General features: G+C 37.5%; 1 protein-coding gene across 1 annotated transcript in view; it reads right to left on the bottom strand.

Moving 5' to 3' along the window:
* Window positions 1–22,117, bottom strand: part of LOC104636483 (guanine nucleotide-binding protein G(q) subunit alpha) — a 135,499-nt gene that overhangs the window by 78,021 nt on the left and 35,361 nt on the right. Inside the window, exon 3 of the mRNA XM_075740896.1 lies at window positions 12,455–12,639. Coding sequence (XP_075597011.1) covers window positions 12,455–12,639 — 185 coding nt within the window. The remainder of the gene's footprint in view (window positions 1–12,454; window positions 12,640–22,117) is intronic.

Here is a 22,117-nt window from a genome sequence, read left to right as displayed (position 1 = left end):
AATCAGTAAGTCTGTACTCCACAGCCATCTTAATGATATTCTGTCCAGCTGTATGAAGCTATGTCAAATAATGATCCCATCTGATTAATTCTGTGATCCATACTGCTGGAGAAACCTAAGACTCTCCTGAGAAACTCACCAAATTTCAAGAAGTCTAGAAGTTCAAAAGGAATATGGGAATTGGGTAAAAAACCCAGCAGTATAACAGTTCTTGTTTATTATCCGCCTCTTACACTCTTCAGTAGAATACAATTGCACAAGATCTGATACGGAGAATACCCAAGGTGAAAGGAAAAAAAAAAAAAGAAGAGAAAAGAAAAAAGAAAACAACATAAACCTTAACACAAAGAAGGAGATCTAATCACCAAATCTAGAATGGCCAAAAAAAAAGTGTTTAGGGAAAAAGCTTATTTGGTACCCTATTGAGAAATAACTATGTAATGTTCAAAGAATAATGACTTAATGAGACCATCTGAAAAGTGGAGAAGCCTTGCTAAACAAAACTATCTTCAGGGATTAACCCTTACTTTAAAAGTAGGTTCTTGACAACTCAGCCTACATATCAACTATATCACTCCCTTCACTCACATTTCTACCAACCCCCCTCCAAGGCATATTTATTTAAAATTTCCTCTCATTGTGGTAGCTTCATATGAGAAATTTAATTTTCATTCCTTTCCCAAGAGGAAAGAATTCATAAAATCTAATTCTCATGTAGTTTGGGCCAGTAATGCAGGACTCAATGAAAAATTGTATTAAAGCATTGAACAGGCAGAATTTGATTGCATTTTATGTTGGCAAGGTTTCTGTAGATGGTGTCTGTTTCAGTACACCCAGACGGTTATAACATCTGCTTGGGATGTGTTCATAAAAGGTTGTTTCCTACTGTATATCCTAGTCAGTAGATGATAAATTGAAAAAGACCTACTGGATCACACAAATGCATTCCAATGTGAATTAAGAAAGTAACTCTCCAAATAGTACTGACTTCAATGAAGAAAAATTAAAATTATTGTTATTGCAGTTTTCTTATTTGTCAGATGGGCAAAACACCACCCACACTGCTGATTCATGTGGTATCATCAGACAGCAGTGCACAGGAAGCTCTACAGGAAGACCACAAGAGATGACGAGCGTCCAAAAAGGGACAGATAGGCAGAAACATACCAGTAAGAGCATACACACACCACTGGAATCAGGAAACCACGGAGCTAGCAAGTGAGCGAGCTACAGCTTCTCTCAATCATTAATATTAGATCCTCAAAAATCTACTTCTTTAAAACCTACATTTCTTTTCTGAACCAGAGATGAGGAAAAGTATGTAATTTTTCACAGGAGGGAGTTGCTGTTTAAAACATTTTGCAATGCAGTGAATGAGTACTCTGCTACAGCAAGGGCAGCCAGTGCAAGTCATTGTTTATCACACAAGAAGGACATGAGCTATGAGGCTGTACTACCATGCCCCTCTCTGATTAGGATAGTTTTATTTATAAATATGGCCCAGCAGAAGAACTTTTTGTTTGAAATGAGGCCTTTCACAATGAGTCTAGTAACAAGGTCACACACTTTGTTTTCCTGGTCTGTAGCACCAGAACTACCCACAGGTGAAATTAAGAATTCCAAGGCTCCACTTGCAAAAATGTCCACAGGTGTTTAGATTCCTCTCTAAGAGTGGGAAGACTTGGGTTGCAAGCAGTAAATGAGCTATACAAAACACAGTATTATTATGCAAATTCTCAAAGAACATGCTTCTAAAAACTAACAAGCCTACACAAATAGACATATCCCCTCTAAATCGCAAAAGGGTCCTTAGAAACTACCTGACCACACATTAGAAACCACCTGCATGGTCTATGGTCTCTGTTGCAGAAATACCTCTTATTCTCAGAGGTTGCAAAGGAGGCTGCACACTGAGAAGATCTGTCCATTCATGCATTCCTCAATTTCCTCATACATATCCTTAAACACCTTCTCTTATAAACAATTTTGAATCAGACAAGTAACTCCAATTTTCTTTCATAAAAATCCATTTTATACTGAATACATCACAGTACATACATGCACTAGTCAAATATTCTTTGTGTCATTTAGTGATGTCTCTGTCTGATACCAATGGTTCCTCCATCAAAGAACCTCTTAACTTCTTTTACTGCAGAAGAGTTTTCAAAAGCTGCTTACAAAGTTGCAAGTGGTTGAAAAAAACTGCAGCTTTTTCAAAAAAGAGAGTAAGTACTGAAGTTAATTTGTTCCTCAAATTGTTACTGCACATCTAAATCAAAAAATCCATGCAGTATTTTTGAAAAAATGTCACCGCATTTCATTCTGTTCCATGCCCTTCTGTTTATTTGCAGACTACTGGCTGCAAGAGAATTTATAATATCCACTATGTTTTGCACTGTTTTGAATGGCTTTATTTTCAATCCTTCATTTTTACTCTTTCAACTTTTCAAAGGTCAAGGCAGTATTTAAAAGTTTGAGTGACAGAGAAAGCAACAGAAAGAAAAGGAGGAAAAAGTAACTAAAGGAAGCCCATAAAGTTCTAGGTTTAAGAGAAAAAGTAATTAAGGCTTCACTGCAAAAGATTTCAGCTTTCAAGAATTCCTTTTTCAATCCAGAGTTTGAATGAAAGTAGCTTTAAAAAACGCATTGGGCCAAAGGAATCATATAAAAGCCTCTCAAAAATATTCTGTCCCAGAAATCACAGTTTTATCTGATTACATGGGTTTATGGGAGAGAGGGGGACACTCACAACATACAACCCCCCTTCCAAACAAACAGAAAATCCTACCCTCTAAGAGCTTAAAATTGCACAAGATTCTTCCTATTCAATTGTGAGGGGTGCCTTTAAGACATGAGTTTAGCTTTCAGAAGCTGGTACAAACTATTAGTCTGGCCTTAGTTTTATTCTTAAACTGTATTTGTGCATATGCTGTTATGGCTTAAGACACAAAAATGTAATTTTGTGTCGAGTATGATCTTGATTGGTACTCAATAAAAATAAACAAATAGTTCAAAACAAAAGCAACAAAAACCCCTCTTCTGAACCAAACTATATATTCTTTTCTGCTACTGAAAAAGTGGACTGGTAACTGATAACTACCTTTGCATTTACACTCAGTTCAGAGCAGTATTTTAGTAAACTACAGAAAAGTGCTATTATATCATTATATATGCTTGAAATTCTTACATGGGGCAAAAATCCTGTTTCTGCACAACTACAAGTTGCCAGTGTAGTCTTGAGAGATTACTTAGTGAATCCTGCGGGTGTAAAAACTATGAAACGTCTGCTTCACACTCAGCAGATTTCTGCTTTAAATGATTCTTGAAGGAGCCTTGAGTAATGGGTACTACAATGTGTCTGCAATTCCACGTATCAAGTTGAGAAGAACCTGCTGTACAGAAGAAACTACTGGGTTGCCTCAAAAATAATCATAATTCACTGAAGAGGCACTAATACAAGGGCATACATAAAAATTTAATTTCCACTTTGTTCTAAAGCTCTTCACAGATGCAGTATGATATAAGATGGCCCTACAAATGGTAGAGTTAGAAAAACAAGTCTGCAATCGGACTTTCTGAAGTCAAGATGATGCTTTTCTTCTACAATATACAGAGTAGAATCTCTGTAGATTACAAATAGATACAGACTAGATAATTAACATTAAATCACATCCGTGTGTTCTTCTATTCTTTGGATAAACAGAAACAAACATCAAAATAGCCGTGAAGTGGTGTAATTAACCCCCAGCACCATCACGGGATTGATGAGGCTTACATAATAACTATGCCAATAGCTCTTCCTCTGTGGCACATCCCTACTGTTCCTCCACCTGGCATATGGCTGTGCTGGAGCCCAGGAGAGAGGCAGGTGTGCCCAGGACTTCTCTATGCTCCAGGGATAAGCAGCTACCTTTTCATCCAGCCTGTACAACTGGCAGCAATTTGTTTACAGTTGAAAAAACAGCTGGATAAACACTGCAGACCAGATGCAATGAAAGTCTTCAGACATCAAGAGCACTCATCTACCTCCCTGCACAGCCAACAATATGCACAGAGAGCTTAAGTTCTCAAACCAGCAGTCACAGTTCACCATACAAAAAACCCCCCTAAAAATAGAGAGCATCTCCAAACACAAATGACTCAGGATACAATTTGTATTTTGGAAATTTTCAAGTAACACTCCAAACTAGCAAAACATGTACATGCAACCTATTACTACACTGTGTCTACAAATTGGCTTAGAAGGTTAACAACTACACAATAAGCCAAATTTTAACTCTGGCCAAAAGGTCACGTTAAGAAAAGCTGAAAGTCACCATCATGAAACAACCTTAATTAACAGGAAAAAAAAACCTTAAACGTAACAGCTTTTCCACAGTATCACTTGCCCCAGCCATGTGCCCACAAACTCTTCTACGTGATAGGGAATAAGGAAATGCAGAGACACATGAGAGTTAGAGAAATGTTAGGAAGGATTAAAAGCAACTCTCTGTAGTTACTACCCTTCCAACCCAGTATTAAGCTCTCTTTTGTCATGCCTGAGACTGTTCACAGAAGTGACTTGCTCATAAAAAATTATTTTCCTACCTACCTAGTATCTCAGGTCCAACATAAGATTACACAGTCTACAATCACGATCTGTACACTTTTTTGCCAAAGCTGAAGCACACAACCACAGCCTTGCGTTTGATTGTTATAAAACCTATTAGAAAAAAATTGAAACATAACACAACTAATGTCATGCTTAGATTTCCCTTTCCCAGTCTCGTCTTCCAGAAGCAAACATTGGACTCTTGCCTCATACCTCACCTCTATGCAATCACCCAAAGTGAACACAAAGCCCAGGAATGGAGCTATGTGGGCCCATAGTCTAAAAAGAGGTAGGCATGTGATTGAACTGATGAAGCGTGAATACATAATCAACTCTTCATGTGCAGACTTTATATCTACTTTAATCAGGGAGAAAGATTAAAAAAGCAGCAAAATAATCTTTCAGAAAAAGTACAGACTCAAAGGAATGATGTGAATACCTCTATCGGGCAATAAACCCCACAATACAAATCAAATTATAGTTGAGAACAAAAAGGGCGTGCAGCATGTGTTGTTTTCATTTCAAAAACAACTCTTTTGCTTAACATCAGCCTGTTTGCTAAGTCAAAGCTGCATTGTATTACAAGACAAAGCCTTCCTGCATCTCAGAGGTAACTTTTACCACATAGGCAGTGCAAACTGAACAACAGACTGACAAAACCCACAGAAAAATATGGTCCATTTTAACTGAAGATTTCTTAATCCATTGGAGTAACCCTTATTTCAAGCAACTGTGGTATGTTGCTAGAAATTAACAATGAAGACATGAGATTTCAAGAATTTTTAGTCATACTACATAACATAACCAGAACATAACTGGATCCAAGTTCTCCAGAAAAGTCTACTGTGGGAAGGAAATACTTTCATAAAGTTTCAGAGAAATATATGACAAAAGTATTTCAATCTGAAATTACTTCAAAAATAAATGCTAGATAATCTTAGCATGTCTTCTGTAGAAATGAATTAAATAATTAGGAAGCTATTACTATTAAATATATTCCTGTAGGAAATACTTATATATGGTTATGTTTATATATTTTCTGTACAAAACAATATTGTATAAATACCTATATTTACATAACTCCTGTTAATTATGGAGAAAGTCAGAAACATTCCAAGAGTACAAAATTTCATTACCTTAAAATAAACGCCAAACTCCTATTACATACAAAAATTGCCCTGAGCATATTTCACATTTTCATTGTCAGAGAGTACACTCACATGCATATTTCCTTTAAGAAACACAATATGCTCTGCATCGTAATAACTGACAAACATATCTTAAGTAAAATAGTCAGAAGGAAACAAAAAAAAAATGCTAGAAGCCTGTTTTCCTACATTTATGATCCTTTACCAATGATCCTTTATTTATGAGTGATCACTGTATCTGCAAGAATCTGCCAGCATTATTACCACCCATTTGTTCTCCAGACTAACAGTGAAATGGTGGAACTGGAAAGATAAAACTCGCACATCACACCCCACATGAGTGTTTTTGTATATGACATCACTTCCCATTAGCAAAGGGCAGTTAATCATTTAAAATGTCATATTTAAAAAAATAAATAAATGAAACTTCACTTCAAACAAAATAAAAAAGGAGGAAGGAAGAAGTCTTATTGATCTGCAAAAAGAGTAGCTAAAATTCAGTTTTCTATTTTTTGTTGAACTGCAGACTAAGACAGTTTCCTCATTTCATATTAGAGAAATTACCTATTATTTTACTGGGGAAAGGAAGAGTGTTCATTTATCTGCACGTATATTTTATGTAAAGATATTCTCAGCTCTTTGTGGGAACTTCAGCTCTGCTTGCCTAGCTTACTTCTGCTACACAATCATTTTTAACCTACACTTGGAAAAATATCTAAAACTCACACTTCTGTCAGGCTAAAGTATGAAACAGTTAAGCAGACCATAACAGAGGAAACAAGCAACTTAGAAATCCACTGGAGCAATACAGACAAATGCAAGAGACCTCTGCTCTAAACAGACAGCAAGCAAATGCATGAACTGGTAGAAAGAGGACAGGATGTAAATTATTACTTGTATGGCGGTTTTGTTTGTTTGTTTTAGTTTATTCAAATATAAAGGAGGAGAAAGAAAACAGCAGAGAGCAGAGAAAAATGGTAAGGCCACAGGTAAGTAGATAAAGACCTGCTGAGGTCAAATGTATGTAAGACTGGAGAGATGCCAGAGAGAAAGGCAGGGCGTGACAGGAGTAAATGACTGACAGAAGGATACTGATAAAAAGATGAGAAAGACAGCTGGGGAGAGGCTGGGATCTAGTTAGGACTGTCAAAGTCCTCACAAAGAACTCTCTAAGAACCAGTCAGGAGGAAGAGTTCATGGCTTTACTGGAGCCCCTAAAGCTCACTGATCAATGTCCTCACTGCAGGAAGCAGAGCTATCAAGGAGATGGTTATTACCTCACATTATGGCTCCTGAAAAAAACCTCCAACCTAACCTCTAGGTCCTATATCGGAATACATGGTGTTAAAGGACAGTGATACTTCACATCTAACTATGCACTCTTCCATGTTGGCTGGCTCTGCGGCAAATCTATTTCTTGCCAAAATAAGGCATCTGGGGCTTCCCAGTGTTAGAAGCATTTAACTCTTCTGCAAGGCTCCTGTTTATTGGGTAACTTTTTTGTTTGTGAGTGCCTGGGGAAGAACATCTGAGAGTATTTAAATACTGAGCACTGCAATACATTAAATACTAACTAACACTATTAGTATAAATCTCTTTGTTGTAACCTGCTTTAAGTCCTCTGCTCCAGAATACTGTTTGTGTGGATGGCACTGTTCAGGTTTCTCCATCTGCTTGAAGAGCCACTTGATTACCCTGGTTCCAAACCAATAAGCATTTCATTTCACCATCCCAAGAATATCATTCTTGCTTTAAAAAAAAAAACAACAAAAACAAAAACACAAAACACAAAAAATCCAAATAAAACCCCCAACAAAACCCCAAAAAACATACCCTCCCAAAGGCCAGAAATCTCACACATTCTGCATCATCTGACAGTCAGTAACCCTCCCAGTGTTTGCACACTCCTGCTGTGGATTCAGTCCTTCACACTCTTTGCATATCAAGTGAGGTGCCTGCAGAAGGCCCTTTCCTGCAACCTACGTTTGTTCAACAGCAAATTTCACCAAAGAAATGTAGAACGCTTAACACCTCTAACTGTTAACCCAAGATAAAAATTTATGCAATCTGACTCCATACCCACTCCTGTTGTCCTACTTCTGTATTTTTATTTGTTTGCTCCAGTGAGTTTGTCTGACTTAGAAGAAATGAGCTAACAAGGTAAACATGGACTTGAAGATAATGCCAGTAAGATTTTGGACTTTGAAAGCATTTCCCGTATCTGCTTACTTTTACTACAAAACATTCCCCAAAGGGAACAGGCATAAATACAGAAACAACTTCAGCAGAAAACACTTTTAGAAACTTAACAGCAAATGTCTAGGTCTACAATAAAACTTGCTTTTATGTTTTCAGCCTCTTTACAAAACTTTCTTGTAGCCTCTTCTGTTACCGTTACTCACGTTAGTTCTCTTGTTATGAATATTTAAAAAGTCTCACAGGAAATTATGGGCATGGGATTCAAGTAAGATTTCCTGCCTGTTAATCACCATGGAATGACACCTTCCTGATAATGTCTGCTAGAGCAAGAAAGGCTACTTGTCTTTTGGAGGTTTGTCATGGTTTTATCCCAGCCAGCAGCTGAGCACTATGCAGCTGCTCGCTCACTCCCCCCCAGCAGGATGGGGGAGAGAATTGGAAAAGTTAAAGTGAGAAAACTCCTGGGTTGAGGTAAAGACAGTTTAATAGGTAAAACAAAACCCGCACGCACAAGCAAAGCAAGGAATTCATCCCCCACTTCCCATGGGCAGGCAGGTGTTCAGCCATCCCCAGGAAAGCAGGGCTCTGTCACGCATAACAGTTACTTGGGAAGACAAACGCCATCACTCCAAACACTGCCACCCCCCCACCCCCCACTTCCTCTTCCTCAAGCCCCTTATAAGCTGAGCATGACGTCATATGGTATGGAATATCCCTTTGGTCAGTTTGGGTCACCTGTCCTGTCTGTGTCTCCTCCCAACTTCTTGTGCACCCCCAGCCATCCCACTGGCAGGGCAGTGTGAGAAGCAGAAAAGGCCTTGGCTCTGTGTAAGCACCGCTCGACAACAACAGGTCCATAGAACAAAAACATCTCTATATTATCAACCCTGTTTCCAGCACAAATCCAAAACATATCCCCATACTAGCTGCTGTGAAAAAAAATGAACCCTCTCAGCTGAAACCAGGACAAAGTTACATTGGAAGGGAATACTATTGGGTAACAGTGGTAGCTAGTGTTTAGCACAGTAATAGATTTATTTGCCTACTATAGTAATAGATTTGGTAGAATTTCTTAACCACAAAATGGGGGGGGAGGGGCAGAGAGGAGGAGGGAAGACACCCATGTATACTCCCCACCTTCAGCAATATCAGGTATGAAAAAAAAAAGGTAGAAAAGGAGAAATGGACACTACATTATTTGAAGGAAAGGGTTCTAAGCCATCATGAAGAACACTGGGAATGTAAGAATTTAGAAGGTTAAAATGATTGGTGGTCTTGTATCAGTAGTTGAAAGGAATGACAGAAGCATGGATACACAGCGCAGCTTTCTAAAAAGACAAACTGTAAAAACCATAAACCTGTATTTTAGTTTTTGAGTATCTGTGTTTGCACAGATTGTGGTACTGTACACTCACAAAATTTTGCAAAGACAGGTAATTTTAAGAATTGCTTATGAGCATTTCTATTAAAAAACAAGGCTTTTCTGCATTTCATAAAATACTTCTTACTCTAAAATTCAAGAGCCATATGAAAACTTCACAACTTCTAGTTAAAAATAATTAACAAAAGCGCAATAACATTTACCCAAAAGGAAACTAAAAACCAGTCCATAAGCCACCATTTCCTATGACAGACAAACTCCTTAGAGGAGGGATCACCCTCACCCATTATCTTAAAGCTCAGTAGAGCTCCAATTCTGAAGTTGAACACAAAAAAGAAATATCTCTCATTTTATAATGCCCTACCATCAGTTCTAAGATATTACATTCCAAACACTAATAGTTACAGTTCTCAGTGATAAGTCTTTCGAAACAGCCTGGGCTATTATAACATAGGACAACACATTTTAGTCTCTGCCTCTTTAGTTATACTGCTGACTATGAAGCCAACACAACTCCACAAGCATTAACTTGCTAAACTTAAAACTTGCCTCTTGCTACATTGATTATTTTAAAATAATCCAACCTAAATGTTGTTGTGATGTTGTACACCACACAAAGATCGCATCTGCCTACTTAACTAACTTTTTGATACAAGAGCACTTCAATTTCCACCAGCATTCAGAGATTCAAAACACTCCAGTTTTAGTAATTTTCAGTTCGAGGTACAAAAATTGGTACAGTAAGAGAAAAGCATTTCTACTGTAGCTCCAGTCTATTACAGAGTATGAAGAATTTGACAAAAAAAGGATCATTTTTCTTTAGACCCAACCACATCAATACCAGCTTGAGCTGCAATTTTCTAAACTATTGTGCAAAACAAATACTGTGCTAAAAATATGTTGTTACTTAAACTTTGAGATATTCTGTCCAGAGATAGGACTTCCTGATAGGAGATTCAAATTAGTAGGAAGTGCCCTTCCTGTCTTTTCTAGACTGCTAGGCTAATGAGTTTGCTTTCAAGCGCATTTAAAAAAAAGGAGCGGATTAACCAATTGACTGGCATTCACTGCTTTAAAGTGAAGTGACCTTGCATATAAAGGTTAAGTGTAGTAGACTGTAACCTTCTCTCCTCTGGCATGATGCTGTAGCAAGTTTGGTTTCCCCTGTATTTCCAAAGGAATTCATACAGGAATTCCTTTGAGACCTGCCAGTTGGTGATTTCTATTTTGCTCTGCCTGTAGCTGTATCAGAAACTGATCAGAATGCTTGTGAAAGAGCTGAGCTCAAAAATAGACTTCCGCTTTCAGGAAAGTAATTTTTATATAGAGAAAGTGAACAGCTCTAGCCATGTGTACACAGCTATGCCAAACCTAACTGACTTGCTCCAACTATATAAAAACACTACATAATTCAGTACTCTTCACTTAAACAGTAACTACAGAACATATACTCCATAGTATAATACAAGGAAAAAAAAATCCTGATTTATGATTAGAACTTCCAGATAGCAAGGCAAAATGACAATAACTATTTAAAAAAAAAATTAAAAAATTATTGTATTTTACAATCAACTACCTTTTTAGGTCACTATGCAGTATGCTTTGTGCAAAGCAAAAACATGGAGCCAAAAGGCTGAAATACACATGTAAATGTAGTTTTCTTCTTCATACTAATTACACATTTGATTTTGATTCCTGAGGGATGAGAGGAAGCTAGACAGCCCCAGTACACAGTCAGACTAGGATGTTCAACAGTATCTTTTACAAATTAGGACACATTTTTTCAAACTTTTCATGTCCACAAAAACCCCCACCCACCATTAAAGAAGGTTAACAACATGGATTTTGACATCCTGGCTTCCCACTTGCACTAGGCTCCTGCAAGACTCTGGTTACTGCAACATTATGTCTCCAAAGTGATGACCATCTGCAATGACTTTGGCAGATGCAAATGGAGAAACAAAGCTTCTTTAACCTGGTAATAAGGTTTACCTTTCTTACTTCTAAATTAGGTGCCTTAAAACATATACAACAGTTCAAGTCTAATAATTAAACTTCATATATGTAGACACAAAAGATTTTCATCTTAACACAAGTTTATTTCATCTTGTCTTCCCCAGTTAATGGAAGCTTACTTCTTTATCATAAATGTCCCTACTCTTTGATAGTTTCTGATACTTTAAAAAAAAAATCAGAATAAAATAACTTTTGACTAACTGATCAGAGAAAGTATTATTTTGATCCAGGATTACTAAATCATCCCTAAATACTCTTCCACAAGACTGAAAGAAAGGTAAGCCCTCCACTTGTGAAAGATCATAAACTCTCCACCTGAAAAAGTTGCTGATAATGGCTCAACAGTAAAAATCAGGGCAAGTTCTCAGGAACTGTTATCAAAGTTGTACCACTCCTGTGACAAGAAGCGGGAGATATAGCCATGTAATCCTGTGCCTTACCATGTACTCCAGTAAATATTAAGCATTTCACTCTTCTTCATGGAATGCTTAAATCATTTTACTTATCTTTCTTTTAAAATGTAAAAATAAAATAAATTAAAAAAAAAGAAGTCAGGCTAGTCAGAGATGAACCTTCCAAACCTTTCAAATGTATTTTGTCCTAAATTTCAGTAACAGTATCAATCTAAAGAGAATCTGATTGTTTTAAGATTTTGCATCAAAAATTTTATTTCACAATATGTTCACACACAAACAGGTATCCTCACCTGTTTTTCTAATAATTTGAATTTTTTCCACATGTAATGTTAATAGCCAACCTTAAGCAGTAAGGTTCTGATACAGATCAGAAGAATGGCTTAACTGTGCTCTGGTTAGAGCACGGCCTGGGAGGAAAAGACAAGGGATACCTAAAGTCACAGTCAAACAGCAGCCTGCCATTAAACCTCTGCCCTGTGACAAACCTCCCAGGCATCTTGTTAAGAACAGATCTCGTTAAAGGCAGCACCTTTGTGTTGTCAAAGCAGCAAACAGGGCAAAGAACTAAAGGCAGGATTGGAAGATGCCATTTTTTCCTGAACTTTGAGTATAATGTGTGTGACAATTTTTTTGAGACCTTCAGTATATTTCCTAAAACAAAAAGAAGAAAAACTTCAGCTACAGAAATAAACAAAAATCTCACCTTGTTGTGGTCATGCTTGTATGGGATTTTGAGGGTATCCATAGCTCTGATCATGGCCTGCATTGCTGTAAATATATTCTGGTACACCAGTTTTGTAAAACCCCTTTTGTCTTCATCAGAGTAACCTGATCCATGAATGATTCTCATCTGCTTGATAAATGTGCTTTTGCCGCTCTCTCCAGTGCCTGCAAGACAAATAAGAAGGATAGGCTTTAGCCACTGGACACAAACAGAACTTTTTTTTTTTTGCACAATGCTGACAGCTTGTTTAGTGCAGGGATGAACAATAGCAAGTGGTGCTTGATAGGTAACTACAAGGACCAATGCAGTGTCAAACAGCAGCATCAGCAGCAACTGAAGTACCACTGAATTAAAATTTGCGTTTTAACAACTGAACTGGTAAGTAAAACAAAACTCCAAGATATACATATAATACATGACTGCATATTTTAAAATCTTCCATTCTCAAAGATATAATTGTCCAAACCATCCAATTTAAGGTAACTACTACGAGACATTTTATCACAAAAATTTGTGAAGAAAAAAAATTTATCTTCCTTGGCTGACTTTCAGGACATTATGGTAGGCAATGCACAACCAATAGATACATTTGTGGGTTTGTTTTTGGTTGGTTTTTCTTTTTTTTTTAAAAAAAAAGCAAGTAGTCTAACAATTATAGCCCTGAAAACTAGCCTCTGAAACATGTGATATTAGTGTTAATTAAAATTTGGCTCATATTCACTAATGGGCAGTCATTCCCTCCTCCTTTTAAATTTTTTCATGTCTCTGTACTTTGTATTAGAAGTAGTTTGTTAATGAACATTTCTGACTATTTGTCAATTTAAAGTTAAGATCTGCTTGTTGGAAAGTTCACACAGGATACATCACAAAACATTCTTCCTTTGCTTCAATTCAGTGAGCTCATCCTCTGTGACCAGAAGAGCTTGTCTATATTATTCCTGCATTTGCTTAAAAGGAGGAGTTGAAATTTACAATGAGCAGCTGCACAGCCACATAAACCCTGCGTTCACCCAGCTACTCAGCCCTGCAGGAAACAAAACACGTGCATCAGAGTGCATTGCTCAGTGCTGTGCTTTTGAGCCTGGGTTTTATTTTAATCATTTCTTTCAAACCATAGTACCCACATCCCAGGATAAAGGCAGCCTTGTGCTCCTTACATAAGGTTTTAGGTGTTTTGTCAGACAAGTGTGTTTCACAGCAGTGCAGTGCAAGGTTAAAGGAGCAACGTGTAAGCATTTCTGAGATAGCATACACTGCAAAAATCTAAGCTGGAAGCCTCTAAAAGCTTTTGTCTTTACCAAGAGCATCATTTTGAAACCTTCAGTCCCATTTCCCGCACACATAAACCAAACTTCCAACATAAGTCTTCCTTACACACACATTCCCAGAAAATGATGCACGATGTCACATACTGAACAATTTTACTTTCTCTGGGGAGAAAGTGGTTATTATTGTAATGAATAAGATCATGTTCTGAAGCTGAAAAGTGACACCAAGCCTGCTTCCAACCTCGGCCTTCCCGGGGATCCTCAGCCTGCCCTGTGGTCAGGAGTGCACCACTACATGTGCAAGCCACCTCAGCAGGGTGCTGCCGAGCCGCTGGGCGGAACTTGCCCCACGCAATCGGACGATGTAGTACAGGACATCCTGGGTCAATGATATCTGCCTGTCTTCCATTCTAGGCAATGCAGAACTACTACATAGTAAAAAATACTCTTCACTACCCTTAAGATCACCACACTTTTTCTTCTTTTCTTCTGAAACCTATGAAAACAGAGTCATGTCCTTACATATGAAGTGAAATAAAGTGCCATACCATATATTTTTCAGTAATTCTGTAATACTGTCCAGCTTTTCTGCAAGATATGTTACACATTTAGTAAAAAAATCTGTTCAACATGAACCTATAAAGTACAGAATGGTTATGAGATGCCTTTTTGACAATTAACCCTTTTACTAAAGATTCTACTTTAACTAAATGCGTAAGAAAATAATTTCCAACAAACACCTCTGAGTCAGTGGAATACAAAGTGACATCCAGTTTTGGTCCTGAAGCTTCCCTGCCTGGAAATCCAGATTCCTTCAAAATGCCCACATGCAAATTCAGCACAGAGATAGGAAGAACATCTTTGTATTATCTACTATGTTTTAAAACCTGAAGCTTCTAATTCAAATCATAGAATGGTTTGGGTTGGAAGGGACCTCAAAGATCATCTAGTTCCAACCATCCCTGCCATGGGCAGGGACACCCTCCACTAGACCACGTTGCCCAAAGCCCCATCCAACCTGGCCTTGAACACTTCCAGGGATTGGGCTGCCACAACCTCTCTGGGCAACCTGTTCCAGTGCCTCACCACCCTCACAGTGAAGAATTTCTTCCTAACATCTAATCTAAATCGACCCTCCTTCAGTTTAAACCCATTACCCCTTGTCCTGTCACTACAATCCCTGATAAACAGTCCCTCTCCAGCTTTCCTGTAGGCCCCTTCAGGCACTGGAAGGCCGCAATTCGATCTCCCCGGAGCCGCCTTTTGTCCAGGCTGAACAACCCCAACTCTCTCAGCCTGTCCTCATAGGAGAGGGGCTCCAGCCCTCCGATCAGCTTCATGGCCCTCCTCTGGACTTGCTCCAACAGCTCCATGTCTCTCTTGCACTGGGGCCCCCAGAGCTGGATGCAGTACTCCAGGTGGGGTCTCACAAGAGCGGAGTAGAGGGGCAGGATCACCTCCCTCGACCTGCTGGTCACACCTCTCTTGATGCAGCCCAGGAGACGGCTTTCAGGGCTGCAAGCGCACACTGCCGGCTCATGTTCAGCTTCTCATCAATCAATACCCTCAAGTCCTTCTCCTCGGGGCTGCTTTCAATCCATTCCTTGCCCAGCCTATAGTCGTGCTTGGGATTGCGCCGACCCACGTGCAGGACCTTGCACTTGGCCTTGCTGAACTTCATGCCTTATTGAACTTCAATTCTTTGTTGGGAGCATAGGTAGCAATTGGTATCACACATTATAATCACACACAAGAAAACACAGTGATAAAGCTATCTGCATTACGTTAGAGATTACAGTATTTCAGATTATTTACACCTTGAAAGTGTGTTTACAAAAAAATGCACTGTGTAGGAAAAGAAAATTAAAATCCAAAGAAAAATCTAAAATTTAAGTCTGCATCTTATTCAGCTTTCTGGTTCTGTAATTTGGTGTCACTGTGCTAAGACTTTTTGAGCCAAAGACCAGTAACAACTTATACTTGGAGATCTAAAGACATATAGATACACACACACAATCTATTTTTTTTATATGCATATGAAAGATATATATTGTACATACATATAAAATATGTATAGCTACCTATACATACATGGCAATGGTATCTTTCTTTTCAAAGGCTATCTCAAAGTTTCCTAAAGTCTGTTCCTTCCCACGCCAATGCTTAAAACTACTTTCTTGTGCATGCCCACACACTAATATTCTGGTTAAGCCAGCAGCAATGATGAGAACATTGCTAGTCTTCCTTAACTGCATGGAGTGCCACATGTGCAGGGACAAAGCATGAAAAGTACCCCAGTGAAAAAAGAAATCATGGAACATTTCCAGCATAGAACACACAAAAATACGATAAAAGAATATGAATGGAAGATAATAATAAAATTTACAGGAATGCCCCAAAATTACTAAGAAGTGAAAATGTTCACTTTCAGCACAGTATACAGGAACTCACAAAAACTTCACATTGATAGTTCCTTAGATTGTTACGATCAAGGGCAGAAAGTATTTTTAGTGTTGTTGCTGATAAGAAAAGCATACAAAGAAAATTTTCAGTATGGGTTTTTTCTTTTTTTTTTTTTTTTTTGAACAGTGGCATCAAATATTTCTGCAAAATTAAGTCTTGTTTATGTGAAAACTGCTTAATAGTGGTAGAACACTATTTACAAGCACGTCACTAGAGATTTGCTCAGATATCTCTCCCCAGACCAAAATAATTGGAAAGAAAACAAGCAACATTATTTACTATCAGAAAAACAGGGAAAAGTTTGGTGTAGTAAGTTACCAGGGTTAGCTAAGCAAAGCTGCAATCATTACAGCATTATTCCTGGTGGGGAGTGGGATTTTAAGCTATCACTGTTACAGCACTGAATCAAACCTCTATTTGATTATTTTTATGTATTTTTTGACTTTTAAAATCCCATGACTGGCATTAGAAGAAGATCAAGGCATTGACTGACACCACCACGAACTGTGCTTTCTACAGCCTCATCCATTACAAAGTTAAGAAATACAACTGGGCAATAGGTGCCTAAAATCTTACCTATCACCATAATAAAGAAAACGAGTACTTGATAACAGGCCGAACAGGACTTTTGAGTGGGCCTGTTTCAACTGGAGAAAAGAAGAAAACTTAGAAGTGGATAAAACAATCTATCCTGAGAGGATCTGAATGTCTTATCGCTTCTGCTAACTGCTGCTTCTACCACCATCATCCCAGGAATACCTCTAGCTGATACAGGAGAGAACAAAGGTGAAAGGGCAACAGAGCAGATGAGCAGAATGGACCAAGGTGGGAGAAAACTACACTGAGATATTTTTTTCTGCTGGCTGCTGTTGCACATTTAGTAAGTCAAGACTTGGATCAGTTCCCGAAGGCAGATGAGGTATCTTGTCTGTCAGAAGACAGTTGAAGGCCACACAACATACCTGAATCTCAATTAATACTAATAACAACAACAACATCCTCCCTCCTCATCTTGTAAAAACGGTGACTTTCCAAAAAAACCCCCATAGTCCTAATATAACCCTTGGGTGGTACTCTAGAGAGAAGTCAATGGTGTGACCGAAAAAAAGCCCAGAACTTCCTGATTTAAGCACACATTATGGTTGGTCTTTTTTTTTAATTTCTTTCCAGGTTTAAAAAAACAACGTAACTGATGAACGAAAAGAATTAACTGTCTTATAAAAGCAGTAAAGAAATGTCTCAAATAGTGATGAACTCCCATTCAAGCATGGCATAGAGGATTATCAAAATTTGTAAGTAACAGCCTAGCATACTTCAAAGACCTCCCCAAAATTTTTTTCTTCATATGGTAATAGCAACAAATATTACTGCATCAAGAATTTTACAACCAGAGATCTGAAAGTCCCCTCAGCAGTACTATCTCCAAAAGCAGAACCAGGAAGGAAGTCAGGTTGCTTAAATGCAGTAATAATCCCTTACACATGTGCTTGCATGCACATACATATCATGCACAATTTATTGTATTGTTACTATTACTCCTGGTGCACATCCTGCAAAAATGAAACTACAAAATGTTTTGTCCTGTGAAACTTACAAAAAACCCTAAAACATGGTTATTTTTAAATAGGTAACAACGCACTTACTGGCAGAGTGGCTTCAAAACTCATGTGGTAGCTGACAGGGAAGACATAGGAGACTAATTTAAAAATAATTCAAGACTAGAAGCATAGGCTGACAAATTTTTCTTTCACATGGGTATGCAATGCACATCTGTACTTGTTGTTGCATTTCTCTGCATTGTAACTTATATAAAATTGAAGTATAGTATCTTGAGTGATCAAATACAAGGCTGTTTTTAAACTAAAACAACAAAGATGCCATTCTCTACACAAAATCCACACTGGCATCTGTTAAGAAAAGAAATGCTGCTGAACTATGCCTGACTGTGTTTATTCCTAAGTCTGACCCATGAAAAGGCAAGCAAAAAAAAAAAAAAGCTGTATTTTATTGCTTAAAATTTCATATTTAAATTAGGTAGAAAAGGACATTCTTAATATGTAAGGAGAAAAAAAAAGCCATTGAAATCCACTACTCTGTTAGTCACTATCCACATACATTTACTAAGAACTGTTAAATCAACAGTGTGTACGTTTGCAGAAGACTGGCTTTTAGCTTCGGACTCAGTGGCAGAAAGAAGCCCACAGGCACCTGGAAAGTGAAAATTCATGGGGTCAGAGCAGAGTCAACATCCTGTGCAGACTGGGCATAGCCTGACGCTTCTATCTGCTGACCATTTTTCTACTTGCTGTATGTACTATACCTACAATGTTTCATCAAAAATTTACCCAGAAAAATCAGTCGGTTGTGCACTGACTCACGGATTTACAGAAAAGTGCAGAAATCAACCTCATCAGGTGTCAAGTAGTAGAGTAACTCCTACGAAGAATAAGAGTTAAAAGAGTAATAGAGACGTGACACATGAGAAGAAAAATATTTTATTTCAACTATAAAGTTATCTTTCACTTGGAAGAAAGTTTTATGTCCTCTCTGCTACTACCAACTCAGCTATAGAGAAAACAAAAAATATGGTTTCTTTTGTTGCTGTTCCAGGGGTGGAATGCAGGTGGATCACATTTCTGCTGAAACCAAGTTTGGCCCTATATGAAAACATAAAAACTGTGCAGAAATCAGCTGAGGTATAACACCAAAGAATTTAAATGATAACTCATCCAGAGACATGAGTAGAATTTCTATGAGGAAATATTATGAGCCCTTACAATTAATATAGTAGGCATATTTATATTTTCCATAAAATGAACAATAGTACTGTAGTATCTTCCTTCTGTGATTATCAAACTCCTTAATTAACATTAATAGATTACACCTCGCAAGAGTCACTTGATGTAAGGAAACATTTTTGATAGCGTTTCAGTCAGACTAATGGAAAAGACTATGGAACAGGAAAGCATCTGAAGTTTCAAGCAGGGCCAGAAAGGCAGTAAAGGTCTCCTGACATCTGTTCCTACACCAATAGCACACGGTTTTGTATTTACGTTAAAAACTGCATGGAATAAGTACAAAAAGCTAAGTTAGGAGAAAACTCAAGTGATGGCCTTTGAGATTTAACAAAGCACAAGTTTAAATTAGGAGCCATTAATAAAAAAACTGTGAGAGGTGTACATGCTGTTGTATTGCCAAGTGTTTACTCCACTGACAGCATCTCTTGAATTTAAAATCACTACATAATCATCATCTTAATTATTTTGTTCACAATTCACATCTGCATATTCCATTTGTTTTCAAGTAAGGAAGCATATAATAGTTTTGCCATTCACTAAATTACGCCCTGTGCATCATTTTAGTAATTTATAGAAATTTAGTTAAGATGACTATCAATATTCTATGAAATAAAACAAAACATCATTTCATGAATGACTCATGTAACAACAAAAAAGAGTCTGGTAAGAAAAGTAAAGATTCCTACCAAACAAAGGACAGACAGAATTTTATGAATATAGCCCATGAAGTGGAGAATTACATTGAATAAGTAACATGAAACATCTACATCAATCTAGAGTGAACTGTTTCAAGAACAGTCTTGAATGTCTTAAATGCTTATGAAAAGCTAAGCAAGTTTTTCCATTACATTCCATCCATTACAAAACATTACTAAAGCTGTTGCATCTTTTCCTTACCTAGACTACAAAAACTGTATCAACCAGCTTTAATAATGATTTTTCCCCCCTCACTGATTATTATATGCATAAATATATTGTACTAATGAACTTCTCCACAGCAGAATATGGGACCTGAATTCTTTCACTTCCTTAAGAAAGGGAAAGAGAACATCCCATTATGTAGACAGTTAGTCTAAATGCTTTCTAAAACAGCAAAATCCTCTTACAAATTTAATCTGGTTGTGTTTGAGCAGATAATAAACTTTGCTTGTCACTCTAGTGCAGCCACTAAACTCAAGAAATAAAACTAATACTCATCCTCACTGTACCAGTGACACAATTAAAACAGTCCAAGTACAATAAAGTTTAAGACAGACACTGAATTGCCGACAATTGGGAAGACAGAATTAAAATTTAAAATTCAGCTGATGTTCTGCAGCTTCTTAAATGAATATTAATTCAAGCTTTTTACTGAAACAGAACCTCTCAAACTCCTTTACAAGAAATCTAGTTAATCAAATATAGCTTTGTGCCAGATAATCAAAACCACCCTGTACTACTACACAGCCAGGCACAACCCATTACTGTAAGTCAGCATCCTCCTCTCTCCACCTTCAATTCTGGAAAAAAAAAAACAAAACCCAAACCCAACAAAAACCCCAAATGCAAAACAAAACAAAAAACCCCACACAAACAACCCACCTTCCCCCCCCAAAAAAACCCCACCCAATAAAACAGAACCACCTCCTTATCTTTTCAAGCTATAATCAGATAATTTTCACAATTCTAGAGCTATCTTCTTATGGGTTTGGGTATAATTCAGAAGCAAGAAAATGAGAGAAGAGATATATTGGCTGCCTTCACAGAGTAAGAGTAACTCAAGATTTCATAGAGCTTTGTAAACGAGTTCAGAGGAGGACAAGAGGACAAGACCCCTCCCTGCGTGACCTTCTCCTCCCTCCTCTTGAAAGGATCCCTCTGAAAAACTACGGACTCCCTGAAGAGAAACAACTCTCCACAGTCTGTGCTTAGCTTTCCATTTTATATGGTTTGCAGCAACTTCAACAAATTCTGCCTAAAGAGCTCATCCACACAGAAAAAATGCCACAAATGAAGTTTCACCCTCAAAAATATTTTCTTTCTGCTACTCAACTCTACCTGATAGCAAACTGTTGAAAAACAGTCCACTGCATGCTGTTCTTCCATGCAAAAGTTATGAACAAAACCAGAAGCAAACACCAGCATCAATGAAAGACAGAACAATGCAAATTCTTACCTTCTTTGCACAGAGGAAAGGCCAAATCTGTCTTTAGAAACTTCTGCATAATTACTTTAAAATGGATTTTTATACCCACATCTGAGGGCAGAATACAGCACTGGAAAACAGACTTGCTAGAGTACACCAAGGCACAAACGCATCATTGTTGATCACTGTTCCAAAAGGTGCTTGGTTTTTACCTGAGTGACTAGCCTGATATAAAAGGTTGGGGGAAGAAGTTTATCTACCTGGATTTTTATTTTCTCTTATTATTTTAATATATATCTTCTTTGAGGAGATCAGTATCATATACAGCTAACTAGAAGCCAACACATATGTTTTTTGTAAGCTATTTATTAATAGAAAATGGTAGTAATATGCTGACCACCACCTGATTGCCTGTGAAAAACTAACAACTACTATTTGGATAAAGAGTGGGATTGGGTTTAAACCTCTTAACTTTCTTTTATATTCCACCTATGGTCCTTCACCTGTGCACATAAAGTGGACTGAAAATGCTGGAGGCTATGATGGACCATACAACCCTACACATCCTGCAGGAGCTGAATTTCAGTACAAGATCTCAGCTTCCCGCATCACCGGATACGGCTTGAGTTAGCTCTAAACTTTATTAAGGAAGATAATTATATAAAATGTAGACGAAAAGGAAAACTTGCCATTAAGTAAGCTTATCTAATAAAAAGTTTTAAAATAAAAGTTGGGAAAAAAATGCAACCATGTTTAAAAAAAAGTTGACAAGTTGGTTAATACTCAATATCTCAAGATTTTCTTAAGGGAGGGTATAGAGAAAGAATTCACCATGTGATTGACTTAAGACATTACGAAACAATGTTATCAAAAGCATCAAGATAGTTTCATGGTAAATAATTTATGTATTATCAATGTATTATAAAGATCTGTAATTATATGTTTTTAATAGTTTTGCAGTTTCTATTGTTACATACCTTTGAAAAAT

The sequence above is a fragment of the Balearica regulorum genome, chromosome Z, assembly GCF_011004875.1.
Source record: "Balearica regulorum gibbericeps isolate bBalReg1 chromosome Z, bBalReg1.pri, whole genome shotgun sequence".
NCBI lineage: Eukaryota > Metazoa > Chordata > Aves > Gruiformes > Gruidae > Balearica > Balearica regulorum.
This window is presented reverse-complemented; position numbering and strand designations above follow the sequence as displayed.